The 16,575-nt window shown below is 29.5% G+C and overlaps 1 protein-coding gene across 2 annotated transcripts in view; it reads left to right on the top strand.

Moving 5' to 3' along the window:
• LOC117181638 (myosin heavy chain 95F) overlaps positions 1 to 16,575 on the top strand; it is a 110,314-nt gene that overhangs the window by 65,651 nt on the left and 28,088 nt on the right. For both annotated transcript variants that reach the window (XM_033374531.1, XM_033374530.1), the window contains exons 8-15: positions 2,528 to 2,685; positions 2,785 to 2,949; positions 7,094 to 7,317; positions 7,435 to 7,626; positions 11,791 to 12,015; positions 12,330 to 12,537; positions 12,630 to 12,871; positions 12,961 to 13,272. In XM_033374531.1, coding sequence (XP_033230422.1) covers positions 2,528 to 2,685; positions 2,785 to 2,949; positions 7,094 to 7,317; positions 7,435 to 7,626; positions 11,791 to 12,015; positions 12,330 to 12,537; positions 12,630 to 12,871; positions 12,961 to 13,272 — 1,726 coding nt within the window. The remainder of the gene's footprint in view (positions 1 to 2,527; positions 2,686 to 2,784; positions 2,950 to 7,093; positions 7,318 to 7,434; positions 7,627 to 11,790; positions 12,016 to 12,329; positions 12,538 to 12,629; positions 12,872 to 12,960; positions 13,273 to 16,575) is intronic.

Raw genomic sequence — 16,575 nt, 5'->3', positions numbered from 1 at the left:
CCGTCCATAAATTACATTACTAATTTTATGAAGGGAGGGGGTCGGGGCAAATACTACGGTCGATAACAGGGAATGAGGGGAGCGAGCAGTGGAAGTGACGTCACGAACTTTGATAACATTTAGTACCTAACCTAATAAGTAACTTGATGAGTTTCAAAATCACTTTTATATTTTAGACTTCACAATCTTTTCCCCTGTTTTCAAGAAAATTCCCCGTTTTCCTGAGTTTTCTCCGAAGTCCGAAATGAATTAACAGAACCCAATTAAAAAATCCAACTATTTTTTTTTTTGGAAAAGCACTATTATATTTTTAGTTTTAAATTTATCTCGTTTTGTTAAAGATTCTACTGCCTGGATAGAATGTAATTATTTTGTTGTAAATACAACTGTTTGAGTACAGTCATCTTTTTGGGTAAAAAATTCAATTATACTCAAACTTGGATTTCAGGAAACTCGATTTAAGCGTTCAGTGATGCGTACAGTAACGTAGCGATAATGCGCTGTACCCAAAGGCCTAACTGGATAATTGCGTCACGTTGCGTCAGTTCACTCTGATGCCATTTTTAGAAAATGAATCATCTTGGTTAAAAAATACTGTTTTGGGTTGAAAATTCGTCTTTTTTGGTAGAAAATGCATCTTCATTAAAAACGCAACTCTTTTTCTTTTTCGATTGAATTCAGCTGGTTTTTATTTCAAATTAAAATACATTTTTGAGTAAATTATTATTTTTTTTAGTTGAAATTTTTTTTTTAAGTCAAGTATTAATATTTTAGGTTTGAAAATTGAACTGTTTTGTAGAAAATTCGTCTTTTTGGCTTAAAAATTCTACAGTTTTGTTGAAAATGAAATTTTTTGTTAAAAATTCATATTTTTGGTGGAAAAATCGTCCTCTTAAATCAAAATTTAACTAGTTTCTTAAAAATTATTTTTTCGGCTGAAAATTCAACTACTTTTTTGAAAATTAGTCTATTTGGCCAAAAAATTAATCACGTCAAAAGTTTATTTTCTCGGTTGTGGATTTAACCCTCAAAGTGCATACATGGTAAAAATCATGTGAAAGTGAATCGTGGGTGTTCAATACCCCAGCGTATTTAATCATGCATTGTTTACCCCTTATTGAATATTTTGTCACAATAAAATTATCCGATATAGATTAAGTTATCTTTTATAAGGTAGATTTGATTTTATAGACATTTATTTATCTATTTTAAGTTTTTTAAAGAAATTATTGATAAAAAGGTGAACAAATAGGTTTTTTACTTATAAGCTAACGCAATGTTAATTATTTTAACCTGAAAATTTATGACTATACTTTTTAAATAGTGTACTTTCATGAAAAAAATTTTGCAACATGGATGCTTTAAAAAAAGATATTTATTTTCACAGTTGAAAAGTCAATTTTATGATAAAATGATGAATCAGATTTTTTGCTTTTAAATCGATTTATTATTATAAAAATTGAGGAACTTTGACATATAATACTATAAAAATACAAGAAATTGAAAAAAGAGACATATATAACTGTATTTTAACAATTATATTTTATTCAACACATCCACAGTCTGCTCTCGCATGATGCGCTGCCGTAAATTATAATCCATCTAGAAAAAAAAATTATTAAATAATCAAGAAAAAATAATTATTTCACTTCATTTGATACACTTACGCGATAAAGTAAACAGAAATCAATAAAATTTCGACAACAAAATTTGCTCCAAAATTACTTTTCCACTCACTAAGTGCACACTGGGTGTTTTAGACCCCAGGATTTTTTACTTACACTCTTAGCAGCTGCTGCTAGTAGACTGACGCTTGACGCAGTATGCTAAACGACTTAAGTTCGAATTAAGTATGTTTAATAAGAGTTTGAAAATTGCTTGGTGTACCTGACACCCACAATGCACTTTAAAGGTTAACTATTCAATTCTTGGTTGGAAATTAATATTTTATAATTCAAAGATTCAACTGTATTGTAGAAAATTCACGTAGTTGGTTCACGTATTTGGTCGAAAATTAATTTTTTTTGTTGAAAATTTTTCCTTTTGTTTAGAGATTCATCTTTTAAGGCAGAAAAGTCATCTTTCTTGGTTAAAAATTTATCTTTCTTGGTTGTATATTAACTTTTTTGTTGAATATTCAACTCTCGACTTAAAATGTTAGAAATCACTGTGTCTCAAATTGAATTCAATGCGATATTTACATTAATTTTACTTAAAAGTATGTATTCCCTTATAATTATTTTTTTTCGTGATAAATAACCCTATTTTCCCTCTTTTGAGAGAATTTTGAGTTACCTTATTTTTGGGGGGGGGGGGGGGGGGGGTGAGGCAGATCGAATATCTGTATGTAACTCATCACCGACCCCGTGGTTAGCGCACTGGTAGCGCACCGGAGTTGGAGCCAACGGTCAAGGGTTCGATTCCTGGGGCCGCAGTCAATTTTTACTGACGAATTTGAATTAGTAATATAGTTTATGGTCGACCCTTTACCTGAGGAATAAATTTGAGAAAGAAATTTTTTCAACAGGGTGCCGCTCAAGGTTTATGAAGCCAACAATGCCAGAGATGCACTCGCTAAAGCCATTTACAGTAAACTTTTCGATCACATCGTGGGTCGAATTAATAAAAGCATTCCTTTCAAAGCTTCCAGTTATTACATTGGTGTTCTCGATATTGCTGGATTTGGTAAGTATTTTCTTAATTTTTTTGCATAATAAAATTATTCTTTAATTAAATGTGATTATTCTGAAGATCAAATATTAAAATGAATATCTCTTGATTTAGAATACTTCAAGGTGAACAGCTTTGAGCAGTTTTGTATTAATTACTGCAACGAGAAACTGCAACAGTTCTTCAATGAAAGAATTCTGAAATACGAGCAAGAATTATATGCCAGAGAATCTCTGAATGTTCCGAAGATTTCCTACGTTGATAATCAGGATTGTATTGGTTAGTAGACATGTTGGATTTTTTTTTTATTTGCATGGGGGCCTTATATTTTGGGCCTCAATTTCAGGACTTGGACTCTTGCAGGTTATCTAATAATCGAAAAGCCCGGGAAATAGCCGCGAATTAAAATAAAACCGGGCACATGCCTGGAACCAACCAGAAATACAAATTATAGCTGGGGATAACATTCGAAGTTTTGGAAAATGTGAATTTTGAAAGCTTTCAAGAGAATAAATAAATGTTCTTAAGATTTCGGGGGGAAATTTTAATGATTTTTTATTTTGAAAAATTAATTTTATAAGAATATTTTAAAGCATTTTAAAATATTTCCAAAATGGGCGAAAAAAATCCGGAAGATTTTAAAGACATTTTTCTAATTATGCAGTATTTAGAAAAATAGGAAATACTAATGCAATAACTTTAAAAGATATTTAGAAAGTTTAGAAATGTATGCGCATAAAAAAATGAGAAAACATCGTAATCATTTTAAAATGTATTTGGAAGATTTGAAATAATTAAAAAAATAACTACAAAAATTTACAAATATTTTGAAAATAAATTTCAAAGCTTTTGAAGATTTTGGAATGGTTGCAAGGAAAGAACAAATTTTTCTAAAGATTCTTGGAAAAATTGTAAATGATTTTCTGGTTTGAAAAATAAGCTTTTAAAGAACATTTCAAACAATGTCAAAGAAATATTCTCATTTTTTGAAATATTGGGAAGGATTAGAAATTTATGCTATTTTTTTTATGTTAGAAAAAATTGGAAAAATTTTAAAAGATATTTAGAAGGTTTAGAGGTTTTGAAAACATTAAAAAATAATTAAATATTCAAAAATATTTCGAAAATTTTTAAGAATTTCGAAAGGTTTCACGAAAACAACTAATTTTGTTTTAAATCCCTGAAAAAATTGTAAATGATTATATATTTTGTTTAATAAGACTTTTAACAAAACTTAAAAAAAATTGGCATTATTTTCAAAAAATATTGAGAACGTTTAGAAGTTTTAAAAAGGTTAAAAAATAATAAAAAATGTGAAGTAAATTGTAAATTTTTAAAGATTCGAAAAAATTTTTTATCTATTTAAGACTTATTAAAATTTTACAAGAAAATAACAAATTTTTCTTCAGGTTCCTAGAATTATAAAATATTTTCTATTTTGAAATATAAACTTTTAAGAATATTTTCAAAAGATTTCAAGAATTAAAATTTTATAAAAAAATCTTGAAGATATAATGGAAATTTCAAAATACAATTTTTGGATTGAAAAAAATTTAACTGAAAATTTAAATTTTTGTGAAAAATAAAATTTTTTCTTAGTGAAACATTCATCTTTGTGGTAAAAAAATTCAATTACTTGGTTGGAAATGATTTTTTTTCTTGAAAATTCATATTTCCGATTTGAAAATTCAACTGTTTTCTTAAAATTTTAATTATTTTGTTGAGAACTCAATTATTTGGTTAAAAAGTCGTTGCTTATGAATTCAAGATTTTTAAATTTAAAATTAAAATATTTTTTTATATTTTATTGAAAATTTATTTTGTTGGTTTCAAAAATGTAACAACTTTGTAGAAAATTCATCTCTTTTATTAGAATTTTCATCTTTTTTAGTCAGAAGTGCAACAGGTTGTCTGTTTTTTTTCAACAAATAATTTGAAAAGATTTCATCAAATTTTTAACAGAATATAGGTTTTTGAAAATTTTGAACAAATGACAGAAGCGTTTTGAGAATTTTTAATAGTTTCAAAAGAATTAAAAATTTTTCTTAAGATTCGTGGAAAAATTTCGCATGATTATTTATTTCGAAGAAATGAATTTTCAGAGAAAATTTAAAAAAAAATTTCAAAATCTTAAAAATAATTTCATTTCCTGAAACTTTGAAAAAGAATACAAAAATATTTTAAATCAAAATTTTTCAATTTTACTGGATTACAGAATTGTAGATAAAATTCGATTAACGTCAAGAGATAATTAGAAGGTTTGAAAAGAATTAAAATTAATTTATAATTTGCAAATTTCAAAATTGTCAGGTTTCAGAATAATTCAAATCAGAAATGCTTTCCAACTGATAAGAATTCGAATAGAAAAGATTCCAGTTTGGAAAAGAATGACTTTGAAATTAAACGGAATAGAAAATTATACTTTTTCTACTTTGCAAGAAATAAAATTCACAAAATGAGTTAAAGCCTAGAAATTATTCGAAGTTAAAAAACGTTTCAATTAAAAATAATGCAAGTTTATGAGTTTAAAACTATAAAAAAAAAATATTTGAGACTTCATTCCAAAATATATACAATGTGGATGTCCAAAAAATTGGAAGCCGATTTATTTTTAAATCATTCAAAATATGTATACATTTTTGGGATTTAAAGACATTTCAAAATCAAATTTATATTGTTTTTCAAGAAAATTGATTAATTTTTGTTGAAAATACTGAAGCAGAAATTGCTTTAAAAGATTTTTTTTTCATCTTTGCAAACATTTCAAATCGGCGGATAATTAGTTTCATTTTATCAGATTATTCTTCTTCAACTATATATTTCTCTATCTCTAAAACCTCTAATTTTTCTGGAAAGGAAATCTCTCTTTGAAGCTTAGATTTTTTTTCGAAATTACCTTTTAAAAAACCTGAGGTGGTAAGAGATGTGATAGGAAAAGCTATGGCGACTTAGATGAAGAAATAAAGAGAAAAGGATGAGCAGGAATGAGGTTGTGAAAAGAAAAGCTTGTTAAGAAAAAACATTGAAAAGAGAGTATTGAAGTTTAAGACAAAGCCAAAGAAGTGAAAGGGATGGGTTGGGGAGGTTAAGGAGAGAGAAAAATGGCCAAAATAGAAAGTCGTAAATTGGGAAATGAGGTAAGAGAAGATATGCATTGGGTAAAGAAAGAGAGGAGACACTGGCAAATCTCTGAATAGGAAGAAAAACGTGGGACCATATATGGGAAGTACGTAGGAGAAGAATGGAAGATGAAGGAAGTTGGAAAAATAATCTGGCAATAATTTTAGAAGAAGGTGGGTTAGTAGATGAGTTGTGGGTAAAAGAATTAGAGAAAACTGGAGGAACGGATATTTAATATAATAATAGCCAGAATAGAAAGATGTAGATTGAAAAGGTAAGATAAGGATATATTGGGTAAAGAAAGAGAAGGGAAACTGCAGAATCTGTGAATAGGAGGAAAACATATGGGACCATACGTGGGAAGGATGTAGAAAAAGAATGGGTGATGAAGAAATTTGGCAAAAGAAAAGGTTAGGTGAGTTGTGGGTAAAAGAATTGGAGGAGGCTGGAGGAACGAACAGTCAATATAATAATAGCCAGAATAGAAAGATGTAGATTGAAAAGGTAAGGGAAGAATGTTGTGAGTAAAAGGAGAGAAGAGAAACTGCGAAACCTTTGAATGTGAAGAAAAAAGATGGGACCGTATATGGGAAGGCTGTAGAAGAAGAATGGATAATGAAGAAACTTCGCAAAAATAATATGGTAAAGATATTAGGGGGAAGATGAATTAAATGAGTTGTGGGTAAGCGAATCGGAGGAGGCTGTAGGAACGAATAGTTAATACAAAAATAGCCAGAATAGGAAGACGTAGATTAAAAAGGTAAGGGAAGGATGTTTTGGGTAAAGAAAGATAAGAAAAAATGCAGAATATGTGAATGACAAAACGTGGAACCATATATAGAAAGGATGTAGGAGAAAAATGAACGATGAAAGAAGCTGGGAAAAATAATGTGGTAAAGATTTTAGGGGTAGACAGATTGGGTGAGTTGTGGGTAAAAGAATTGGAGGAGGCTGGTAAACAAATAGTCAATATAATAATAGACACAATAGAAAGATGTAGATTGAAAAGTTAAAGGAAGGATGTTTTGGATAAAGACAGAGGCGAGAAGTTGCGAAACCTTCGAATATAAAAAAAAACATAGGACCATAGATGGGAAAGATGTAAAAGAAGAATGGATGATGAAGGAAACTCGCAAAAGTAGTGTAGTAAAGATTTTAGGGGAAGATGGATTGCATAAGTTGTGGGTAAACGAATTGAAGGCGGCTGCAGGAACGAAAAGTCCGAGCCCTGGAAATTGTAACTTATTTTCTTGGGCCTTATTGTTTGGAGCGTGTTTGGTATGATAAATCTTGGATTTTCCAGATCTCATTGAATCTAAGAATACTGGTGTCTTCAGCTTACTTGATGAAGAGTCTAAACTTCCAACGCACAGCTTCGCCCACTTTACGAGCGAAGTTCACCGAACATGGAATGGACACTTTAGAATCACATTACCCCGAACTTCAAAACTGAAGGCTCATCGTGAACTCCGAGATGATGAGGGATTTGTTATTCGACACTTTGCTGGTGGAGTTTGCTATCAAACGGTTAATATCCAAAAAATGTTGAATTTTAAGCATTTAAAATAAATTCGGAAAAAGTACATTGAATTTTATTCAAAAAAATTTATCATTGTTTAATATATGTGTTTTTTTGCATTCTAGAATCAATTTATCGAAAAAAATAATGATGCTCTCCATGCGTCATTAGAGGGTCTAATCCAGGAAAGTGGCAACAAATTTCTTCGAACCCAATTTGCCAATCACTCTAGTCAAAAGGGGAAGCTGACATTCATCAGCGTCGGTAGCAAATTCAAAACGCAATTAGGCGAATTAATGGATAAGCTTAAGAGTAACGTGAGTTTCAATTTTTAATTTATTTCAAGATACCTTTGGGGCCTTTTAGAAAGTACGTCTTGCAATTTTGAGAAATTTTTCTACCCCCTATCCTTGTTTTTATTTGGAATAGCTTAATTTATAGCTAAAAAGATTCATTTTTTACCAAATCAAGTGAATTTTTAACGAAAGAGATGACTTTTAAGCCCGTAAAGATTAATTTTCAACCAAGATAGATATGAGAACGTAAACGGATTTTAGTCTACTTGTACTATGACATTAACGCTACTTATAATCTTCATGCTTTTTATCTAAGTGACTTCCGTTTCCTTTTTCTTTCCCTTTTTTTATACCTCCAAATTGCCATTTTTTAATATGCATACTCTTATTCTCTATCAATCGCTCCTCTAACACCCTCCAACTCCATTATCCATTCTTCTTCTAATCCATCCTCCCCTAGAATCTTAACCACATTCTGTTTGCCAGCTTCCTTTATCTTCCTTTCCTCTCCTACATCCTCTCCATACATGCTCCCATGTTTCCTCCTCCCATTCACATATTCTACACTTTCTGTTCTCTTCTTTTTACCAATACGTCCCCTCCCTTTCCTAGTTTCCGAATCTAAATCTTGCTATTCTGGTGAAACGTTCTCTCTCCCCATCCCCTTTCTAAATACTTTGGTACTCCTTCCTTTTTTATCATCTTATACCATTTATTGTATTTTGATTCCTCAATCATCTCCCATCCTTCATAGTTTACTACAGTTCCGTCTTCTATATTTCTAGCATTAAAAAACTTCCTTTCTTCTTCCCATCTCTTTAATTCGATCGCTCTCCCTCTCCTCTCTTCTACCTCCATCAAACACTTTCTCGCTAACTCCCCTCCCTTTCCCTCTCTAAGCTTTGTCTCAAATTTACATGCTTTCTTTACCGCTCTATAATACTTAACTTATCCCTTTGCGCTTCTTCCCTCACCATGTATCCTGGCGTCCTCCAGTCCGCCCCCAGTGTCCACCTTATATACCTTTCTTGTAAACTCTCAATATCTTTTCTTTCTTTCCATCCCCATATCTCTGCTCCATAACCTAATACTGGCCATTACAGAGTATCAAATAACCACATTCTCCTTCTCCATTTTTTTTAACCTTCTTTTTCCTATTCCCCATGTCTATTTCATTACCCCTGCTGCTTTTTTATCCTTTCTCTTATATGAGTTGTATGATCTCCATTCGTTTGCAAGATATGTCCCAAATGTTTAAACTCATTTACTTCTTCTGATTTTATTCCCTTTCATCTGCCTGCTCATTCTTTCTTCTTTCCCCCTCCTTTTCTAAACCTCATTATCTTTGTCTTTTCTACAGTTACATTCAGCTTTTTCCCATCTAAGTATTTCTCTAATTCTGTAATTAAGCCCGCCATCTCTTCTTTATCCTCTGCCATCAACAGTATATCGTCTGCGTATGTCTGTGTATATATATTTTCCTTCCCTATCATAACTCCCCCCTTAACCTTTTCTATTTCGCCTCGGTCTAATGAGTCAAACGCCGCCTTTAAGTCCACGAACGTTGATATCATTGCCCCTTTCTCCCTTTTAATTAACTTATTTACTAGATAGTTCAGAACATATATGTTGTTTATCACTCCCATTCCTTTTCTAAACCCTGTCTGACTCGGTGGCTCAATCTTTTTTCCAAAACTTCTTTCTTCAATCTCTCCGACAAAACCGTTACATATACTTGATACAGTATTGGTATCAGCGTCACATCCCTATAATCTTCAACCTATTCTCCTTTGCTTTTCTTTACTATTGGTATCACTACTTCTTCTTTCCATAACTCTGGCCACCCCTATCCTCTCCATCCTGGATTACACATTATCCATGCCCATTCCTCTAGTTCCTTCCCTCCATATATCCATACTTCATCTGGAATCTCATCAATACCAGGTGCCTTTCCATCCTTCATTATTCCTAACACCTTGACTATTTCTTCCCTTGTTATGTCCTCTTCCTCGTCTCTATCTCAACCATATTTTCCTCCCTTCCTAACTTTTTTCTCTACACCTCCTAACAAATCCAAAAAATATTTTTCCATTCTGTCATTTTAATATCTTGATTTACTCTTTTTCTTCTTTTTCTTCTTTTTCTTCCTCTATTTACTACCTTCCATATCTCTTCTTCGGTTTTAGTCTTCTCCGCCTCTTTCTCAAACCTTTTATTCTCTTTCTTTTGATCACACATCTCAATATATTCTTTCTTTTTTCAACTATATTTTTCCCCGTTCCTTTTTTCTTTTCTCCACTTTCTCAGTTCCTTTCGACCTCCTTTTTTCTCTTTACAATCCTCATTTCATCCACTTCTGTTCCCTCCATTACTAACTTAATTTTTGTTTGTGCACTCTAATCCTCTTTTTATTTCTCCTTTTTTTATTCACATTGCTATTAATTTTTTCTCCCTCTAATGTCACTATTAAGGGAAAGTGATCCGAATCAATATAAACACCTACCTCTACTTTCTTGACCTTCTCTTTTACCTCATCATACACTGTCACATAATCAATTACCGTTCCCCTTTTTCCTCATGAGCGTAAATGTTCTCCTTTCTCGTCTCCCTCTATAATAATTATAATAATATAAATGATAATAATAATCTCTCAATAAAAAAATGTAATAGATGATATTTTGAGCAAAAAAGATTTTTACTTTAAATGAAAACAAATTGAATTCAACCAAAATGATGAATTTTTAACTAAAAAGTTTCTCTTTCAATAAAAAGGATAAATTTTACGCAAAAAAAATTTCAACCAAATTGTAGAATTTCAAAGCCAAAAAGGCAAATTCTGTAGAGAACCTGTTCAATTTTCTACTGAAAAATATGAATTTTCGACAGAAAAGTTAATTATCTACCAAAAGAATCGAATTTGTAATAAAAAAGATCAATTTTTAAGCAAAAGCAAAGAATTTTTGTCAACATAGTTGTATTTTCACCAAAAAAGTTCACCATAGCAGTTCAAAAAATTGATTTTTAATAGAAAAATGATTTCCCAACTAAATAATGTAATTTGCAACGAAAGAGATGGATTTTCAACTAATAAAATTAATTTTTTTCAAAGTAGTTCAACTTCCAACCAACTAATTGAATTTGCAACCATGAAGATTAATTTTCTATTAAAAAAGACGATTTTACAACAAACTTCATAAATTATCAGCCTAATGGTTGAATTTTCAACTTAAGACAAAGAATTACAAAAAAATGGAATATTTGAATTTTCAGCAAAAAGACAATTCATTTTAAATAAAAAAAAAAGAATTTCAAATTCAAAAAAATAATTTTTAATTTTAAAAAAGCATTAAAATTAAAAAAAAATATATATATTTTATGAAAAATAAAAATAATTTCAAACAAAATAGTTCAATCCTAAATCAGTCAAATGAATCTCTAATAAAGTAGGCCAACCTTCAACCAAGTAGTAAAATTGTAAAAAAAACCTATGAGTTCTTAATGAAAAATTAAAAAATTTTAAATAAAAAAGATTAGTTTTCCACCAACAATGGACTAATTAAATTTTCCGGTATAAAAATTAATTTACAAAAACAAACACGAGTTTTTAACAAAATATTTGTAATTTTAAATCAATAAAATTAATTTTTAGCATAGTGCGGTTCCAATTCCAACTGAATGGTTTAATTTTCAACGAAAAAAACGAGTTTTCAATGAAAAATTTATCAGTTGAATTCTCAATTTAAAACAATTAATGTTCAGCCGTAAATAGATTAGTTATTTTTTCAGTTAAGAAAATTAATTTTCGACTAATAAACTAAATTTTCAAATGAATATTTAACCAAATAGTATCATTTTTAACCAAAAGAGATGAAATCTGAACAAAACATTGGAACTTTTTATTAATTTAGTTCGAATTTAAGCGAAAACACGAGAAAAAGGTGACATTTCTTGAAAAAGAATGAAAAACGAATTCTTTTAAAAAGTACAAAGAGGAGAATAGGGGAAAGAGTGTGAAGTCTGTATTTATATGCTTTACTTTTAAAATAAAATCTCTACATTTCTTTGTTTTTCAAGCATATACAAAAATTGTTCTCTTACGCCCCCCCCCTCCCCGGCCGGAATTGTGACATACTTTTGAACCACCCCTTTTGCTGAATATAATAAAAAATTCATATATCCTATCAGGGAACGAATTTCATTCGTTGCATTAAACCAAACAACGAAATGGTCGCTCATCGTTTCGATGGAAACGGCATTTTGGGACAACTTCGATGTTCCGGGATGACTTCCGTTTTGGAACTAATGGAACATGGTTATCCAAGCAGAGTTCCGTTCCAGGAACTTTATAACATGTACAAGTCCTACTTGCCTCCTGAACTCGCGAAACTTGACCCCCGATTTTTCTGTGAGGTAAATTTAATTTTGACACTTAGAAAGAGAGTTCGTTAGATGTGCGTCGCCGATTCGATTCCGTTCTTATAGAATAAAAGTACAATAAAATATATTAGGTGCATATTTTTTCATTTGATTCAGTGGGCCTTAGTTTCCGAAATATCGATGTTTGAGTCTTTACGCTCGGGCCCTAAACTCGCCACAGCGACGCATATCTCGCAACAGCGACACTTATCTCGCCCCAGCGACGCACATCTCGCGACTTCTCCTCGTTAGATTCTCAAATTTACAAGTAATAACCTGAATGACTAAATTCCTTCTTCGATTTAAAGGCTCTACTCCATAGTCTGCATCTGAATAAGAAAGACTTTAAATTCGGAATAACGAGAGTCTTTTTCAAACCTGGAAAATTCGCCGAATTCGACAAAATTATGAAATCAGATCCTGAGAATTTGGAGAAACTTGTAGCCAATGTGAAAAAGTGGCTCTTGAAATCAAGGTGGAACAAAATGCAGTTCTGTGCACTATCTGTGATAAAACGTAAGATTTTTTCTCTTTGCAAAGTATATTTTCTATTTGGGGAAATATTTTTGTAATATTCTTTCATTTGTTTACTGAATAATTGTTTCCAGTGAAGAACAAGATCATCTATCGTCGTAATCATCTCATCGTCATACAAAAAACAGCTCGGATGTACATTGCCAAGAAACAACACCAACCACGAATAAAGGGAATCGTAAAAATCAAGAATCTTAAGAGTCAGCTTGCAAGAATGGAGGAGACATCGAATCAATTAAAGACAGCTAAGGAAAAAAGTATTAGCGATATCAAGAGACTTCAGGTGGATTTGGAAGCTGCGGTCCAGAAAATTAAGGTATTTTTTTTTATTTTAAATATTTTGGTGATGCATAAAATGGAATGAAAATGAAAGGAGCAACGGAAGATACTGCGTTTGGTTTTTAGGGAAATCCAAAGATCAGAGCAGCCGAGATTGATTCGACCTATTCAAATTTAGTGAACCAAGTTAACAGACAAATGGCTTCTTTGCAAGATATGGTTAAACAGCAGAAAATTGCTGAAGAGCAAGAGAGACTGAGAAAGATACAGCAAGAAATGGAGAGAGAGAAAAAGAGGAAAGATGAGGAAGAGCGAAAAAAGAGGGAAGAAGAAGACAATAGGAGGCAGAGGCATGAAATTGAGAGTAGGAGAAAGATTGAGGAGGTAGAAAGACTAAGGCAGGAAGAGGAAGATCTAAAAACCGCGGCTGCTCTTCAGGTAATTATATGCAAGCCTCATTTCATCCTTTTCTGTCTTCTTTTCGAACTTTTGGATACAAATTTTCCTCTGGATGTTTTTTATTTTTAGGGATATTCCCTCTTCTTTTTTCTCTTTTACATTTTTTCCTCTGCCTTTACAAATAAATATATGATAAATTTTTTTTCAATGTTTCCTGATCCTTTCTGCTACTCCTTTCTTTTTCTAACATTTAATCCCTTTCTCCCTTCTTTTCCAACTTGTGTAAATACCAATTTACCCTCTAGAGACCTATTTTCCTTATTCCCTCTTCACTGTTTTTTGTAACATTATCTTCCGCATTTTTTTCTTTCCTCTCTTTATTTTTTACATACATGACTGTGCCAATTGTTCTTGAGGAAGATCACTTTTTCATATAATCAATCTATTTCTATACTTTTCTCATATTTCTTTTTTCCTTTTCATACACAAAATTAGAAACTTTTAAACTATTTTATCCTCATTTCATCCTGTCCTTCCTTTTTTTAACTTAAAAGAAAATCCGAATTTTCCCTAGGCGAAAAATATTTTCTAGTAATTTTTCATTTAATTAACTTTTCATTTTCCTTGATCATTAATATTCAAATACCTGAATTTTAGTCTCGCAATAATTTTAGCATATAATTTTTTACAAACGAAATAAACCAGAATTTTTTATACAAATTAAAAATTTATTAATTTATTTTAAACCAAAAATATCTTTTTTACTATAAAAGATGGATTTTTCTTTACAAAATACTTAAATTTCCAACAAAATAATTAAATTTTCAACATAATAGTTACATAAAAGTTACATTTTTAATTAAAAAATTAACTTTAAAACAGAAACAGGCTTTCAACTGAAGAGATCAATTTTCAACTGAAAATATAAATCTTCAAAAAAAGATTTCAGTTAGCATTTCACGATCAAAATATGAGTTTTTAAACAAGAAATAAGTTTCCAAGGACAAAATTTAATTTTCGATACAAAAAGACGAATTTTTAACCAAAAAGATGACCTTTTAACAAAATTATTGAATTCTCTACCAAATAGTTGCAATTCTTTCCAAAAAAGTTGAAATTTCTCTTAGAACAGATGAAATTTTGTTGACATTTTTTTTTTAAATATTTCAATTTTCGCCCAAAAAACAATCCAGTTGATTTTTCAATATCAAAATATGCATTTTTTAACAAAAAATAAGTTTCTAAGAAAGAAATTGAATTTTTAATCCAAAAAGAAGAATTTTTCCAACCAAGAAAGATGAATTTTTCAAAATATAAATTTTAAACAGCAAGTACATTTTCTACAATATAGTTTAATTTTCGAGAAAACAGTAGAATTTTCAACCACAAGGTTAGACTTTTTAACAAAATAATTTGATTTTCAACCAAACAGTTGCATTTATCCCCAACAATGATATAATTTTAAACCAAGAAAATTTTGTTTTTATGAAAAAAGGAAATTTTTAAGGTAAAAAAGATCAATCTTTAAAAATGGAAAAGTCACATTTTTAGTTACAAAATTAATTTTAAAACAAAAAATGGCTTTCAACCAAAGAGATGAATTTTCAACTAAAAATATAAATGTTCAAAACAAACAATATTTCTCAACAAAGTGATTCAACCAAATCTTTCAAACAAAATAATCGAATACTTAACAAAGAAGAAGAATTTTTAACTAAAAAATTGCATTGTCGTAAAAAAATAAAATTCTTACATAAACAAATGAATATTTAAATCAAAAATATAAATTTTCAAAAAAAGATTTCAGTTGGTTACTAAAAAAACTGAATTTTCAATCCAAACGGATGAATTTTCAACCAAAAAGTATGACTTTTTAACAAAATTGTTGAATTGTCTACCAAATAGGTGCATTTTTATCCAAAAAAGTTGAAATTTCTCTTAGAAGAGATGAAATTTTGTTGAAATTTTTTTTAATAGTTTAATTTACGCCCAAAAACATTTCAGTTGACTTTTCAATATCAAAATATGAATTTTTAAACAAAAATTAAGTTTCTACGAAAGAAATTTAATTTTTAATTAAAAAAAGAATTTTTCCAACCAAGTAAGATGAATTTTTCACAAAATAGTTCAATGCTCTACCACATGGTTGCATTTTCATCTCTGAAAAATGAAATTTGTAGTAAAACAGATGAATTTTCCATAAAAAACGACAATTTTTTTAAGTTGAACTTTTATCCAGAAAAGAATTTTTCAACATCAAAATATAATTTTGAAACAAAAAGTAAATTTTCTACAAAAGATATAATTTCAAACCAAAAAAATTGTTTTTTACGAAAAAAGGAAATTTTTTTAACTTTAAAGATCAATCTTTAAAATATGGAAAAGTTGCATTTTTAGTTAAAAAATTAATTTGAAAACAAAAGAAGCTTTCCACCAAAGAGATGAATTTTCAACTGAAAATATAAATCTTCAAAACAAAAAAGGTTTTTTAACAAAGTGATTCAACCAAATCTTTTAAACAAAATAGTCGAATAATCAGTTAAAGAAGAAGAATTTTTAGCCAAAAAGTTGCATTTGCGTTAAAAAAAATGAAATTTGTACTAAAACATATTAATTTTTAAATCGAAAATATAAATTTTCAAAAAAAATAGTTGTATTTTCGATCAAAAATATTTTAGTTGGAATTTCACTATCAAAATATCACAAAATAGTTGAATTCTCTACCAAATAGTTGCCTTTTTATCCAAGCAAAATTAAATTTGTTATAAAGAGATGAATCTTTAATAAAAAACGATAATTTTTTTCGAGTTAAACTTTTATCCAGAAAAGATTCCAGTTCTCTTTTTAACACCCAAATACTAAATTTAACCAGAAAGTACATTTTCTACGAAATAGATAAATTTCCAACAAAACAGAAGAATTTTCAAAAAAAGAGTTAGATTTTCAACCGAACAGTTGGAATTTTATTGAAGAAAAACTAAATTTCTACTAAAACAGATGAATTAAAAAAAAAACCTTTTAAAAAATCGTTCAATTTTCATCCAAAGAAAATTCCAGTTCACTTTCCAACACCAAAATAAGAATGGTAAACAATAAGTTAATTTTCTGCTAACGAAAAAGCATGAATTTTTAACAAGATTGTTAAATTTTCAACCAAAAAGTTGCATGTTTGCCCAAAAAAATGAAAAGTCTACTGAAACAGTTGAATTTGCAATCAAAAAGGATATTTTTAAAAGAAAATTATTAAATTTGCAATCAAATTATGAAATTTATAACGGAAAAGATAATTTACAGGAGAACATTTTTGCGAATTAAAAAAAAAAAAATTATGTACACAAGTGA

This window comes from Belonocnema kinseyi, chromosome 10, assembly GCF_010883055.1.
Source record: "Belonocnema kinseyi isolate 2016_QV_RU_SX_M_011 chromosome 10, B_treatae_v1, whole genome shotgun sequence".
In the NCBI taxonomy this organism is placed as follows: domain Eukaryota; kingdom Metazoa; phylum Arthropoda; class Insecta; order Hymenoptera; family Cynipidae; genus Belonocnema; species Belonocnema kinseyi.
Note: the sequence above shows the minus strand (reverse complement) of the source record. Positions and strands in the feature narration are given on the sequence as shown.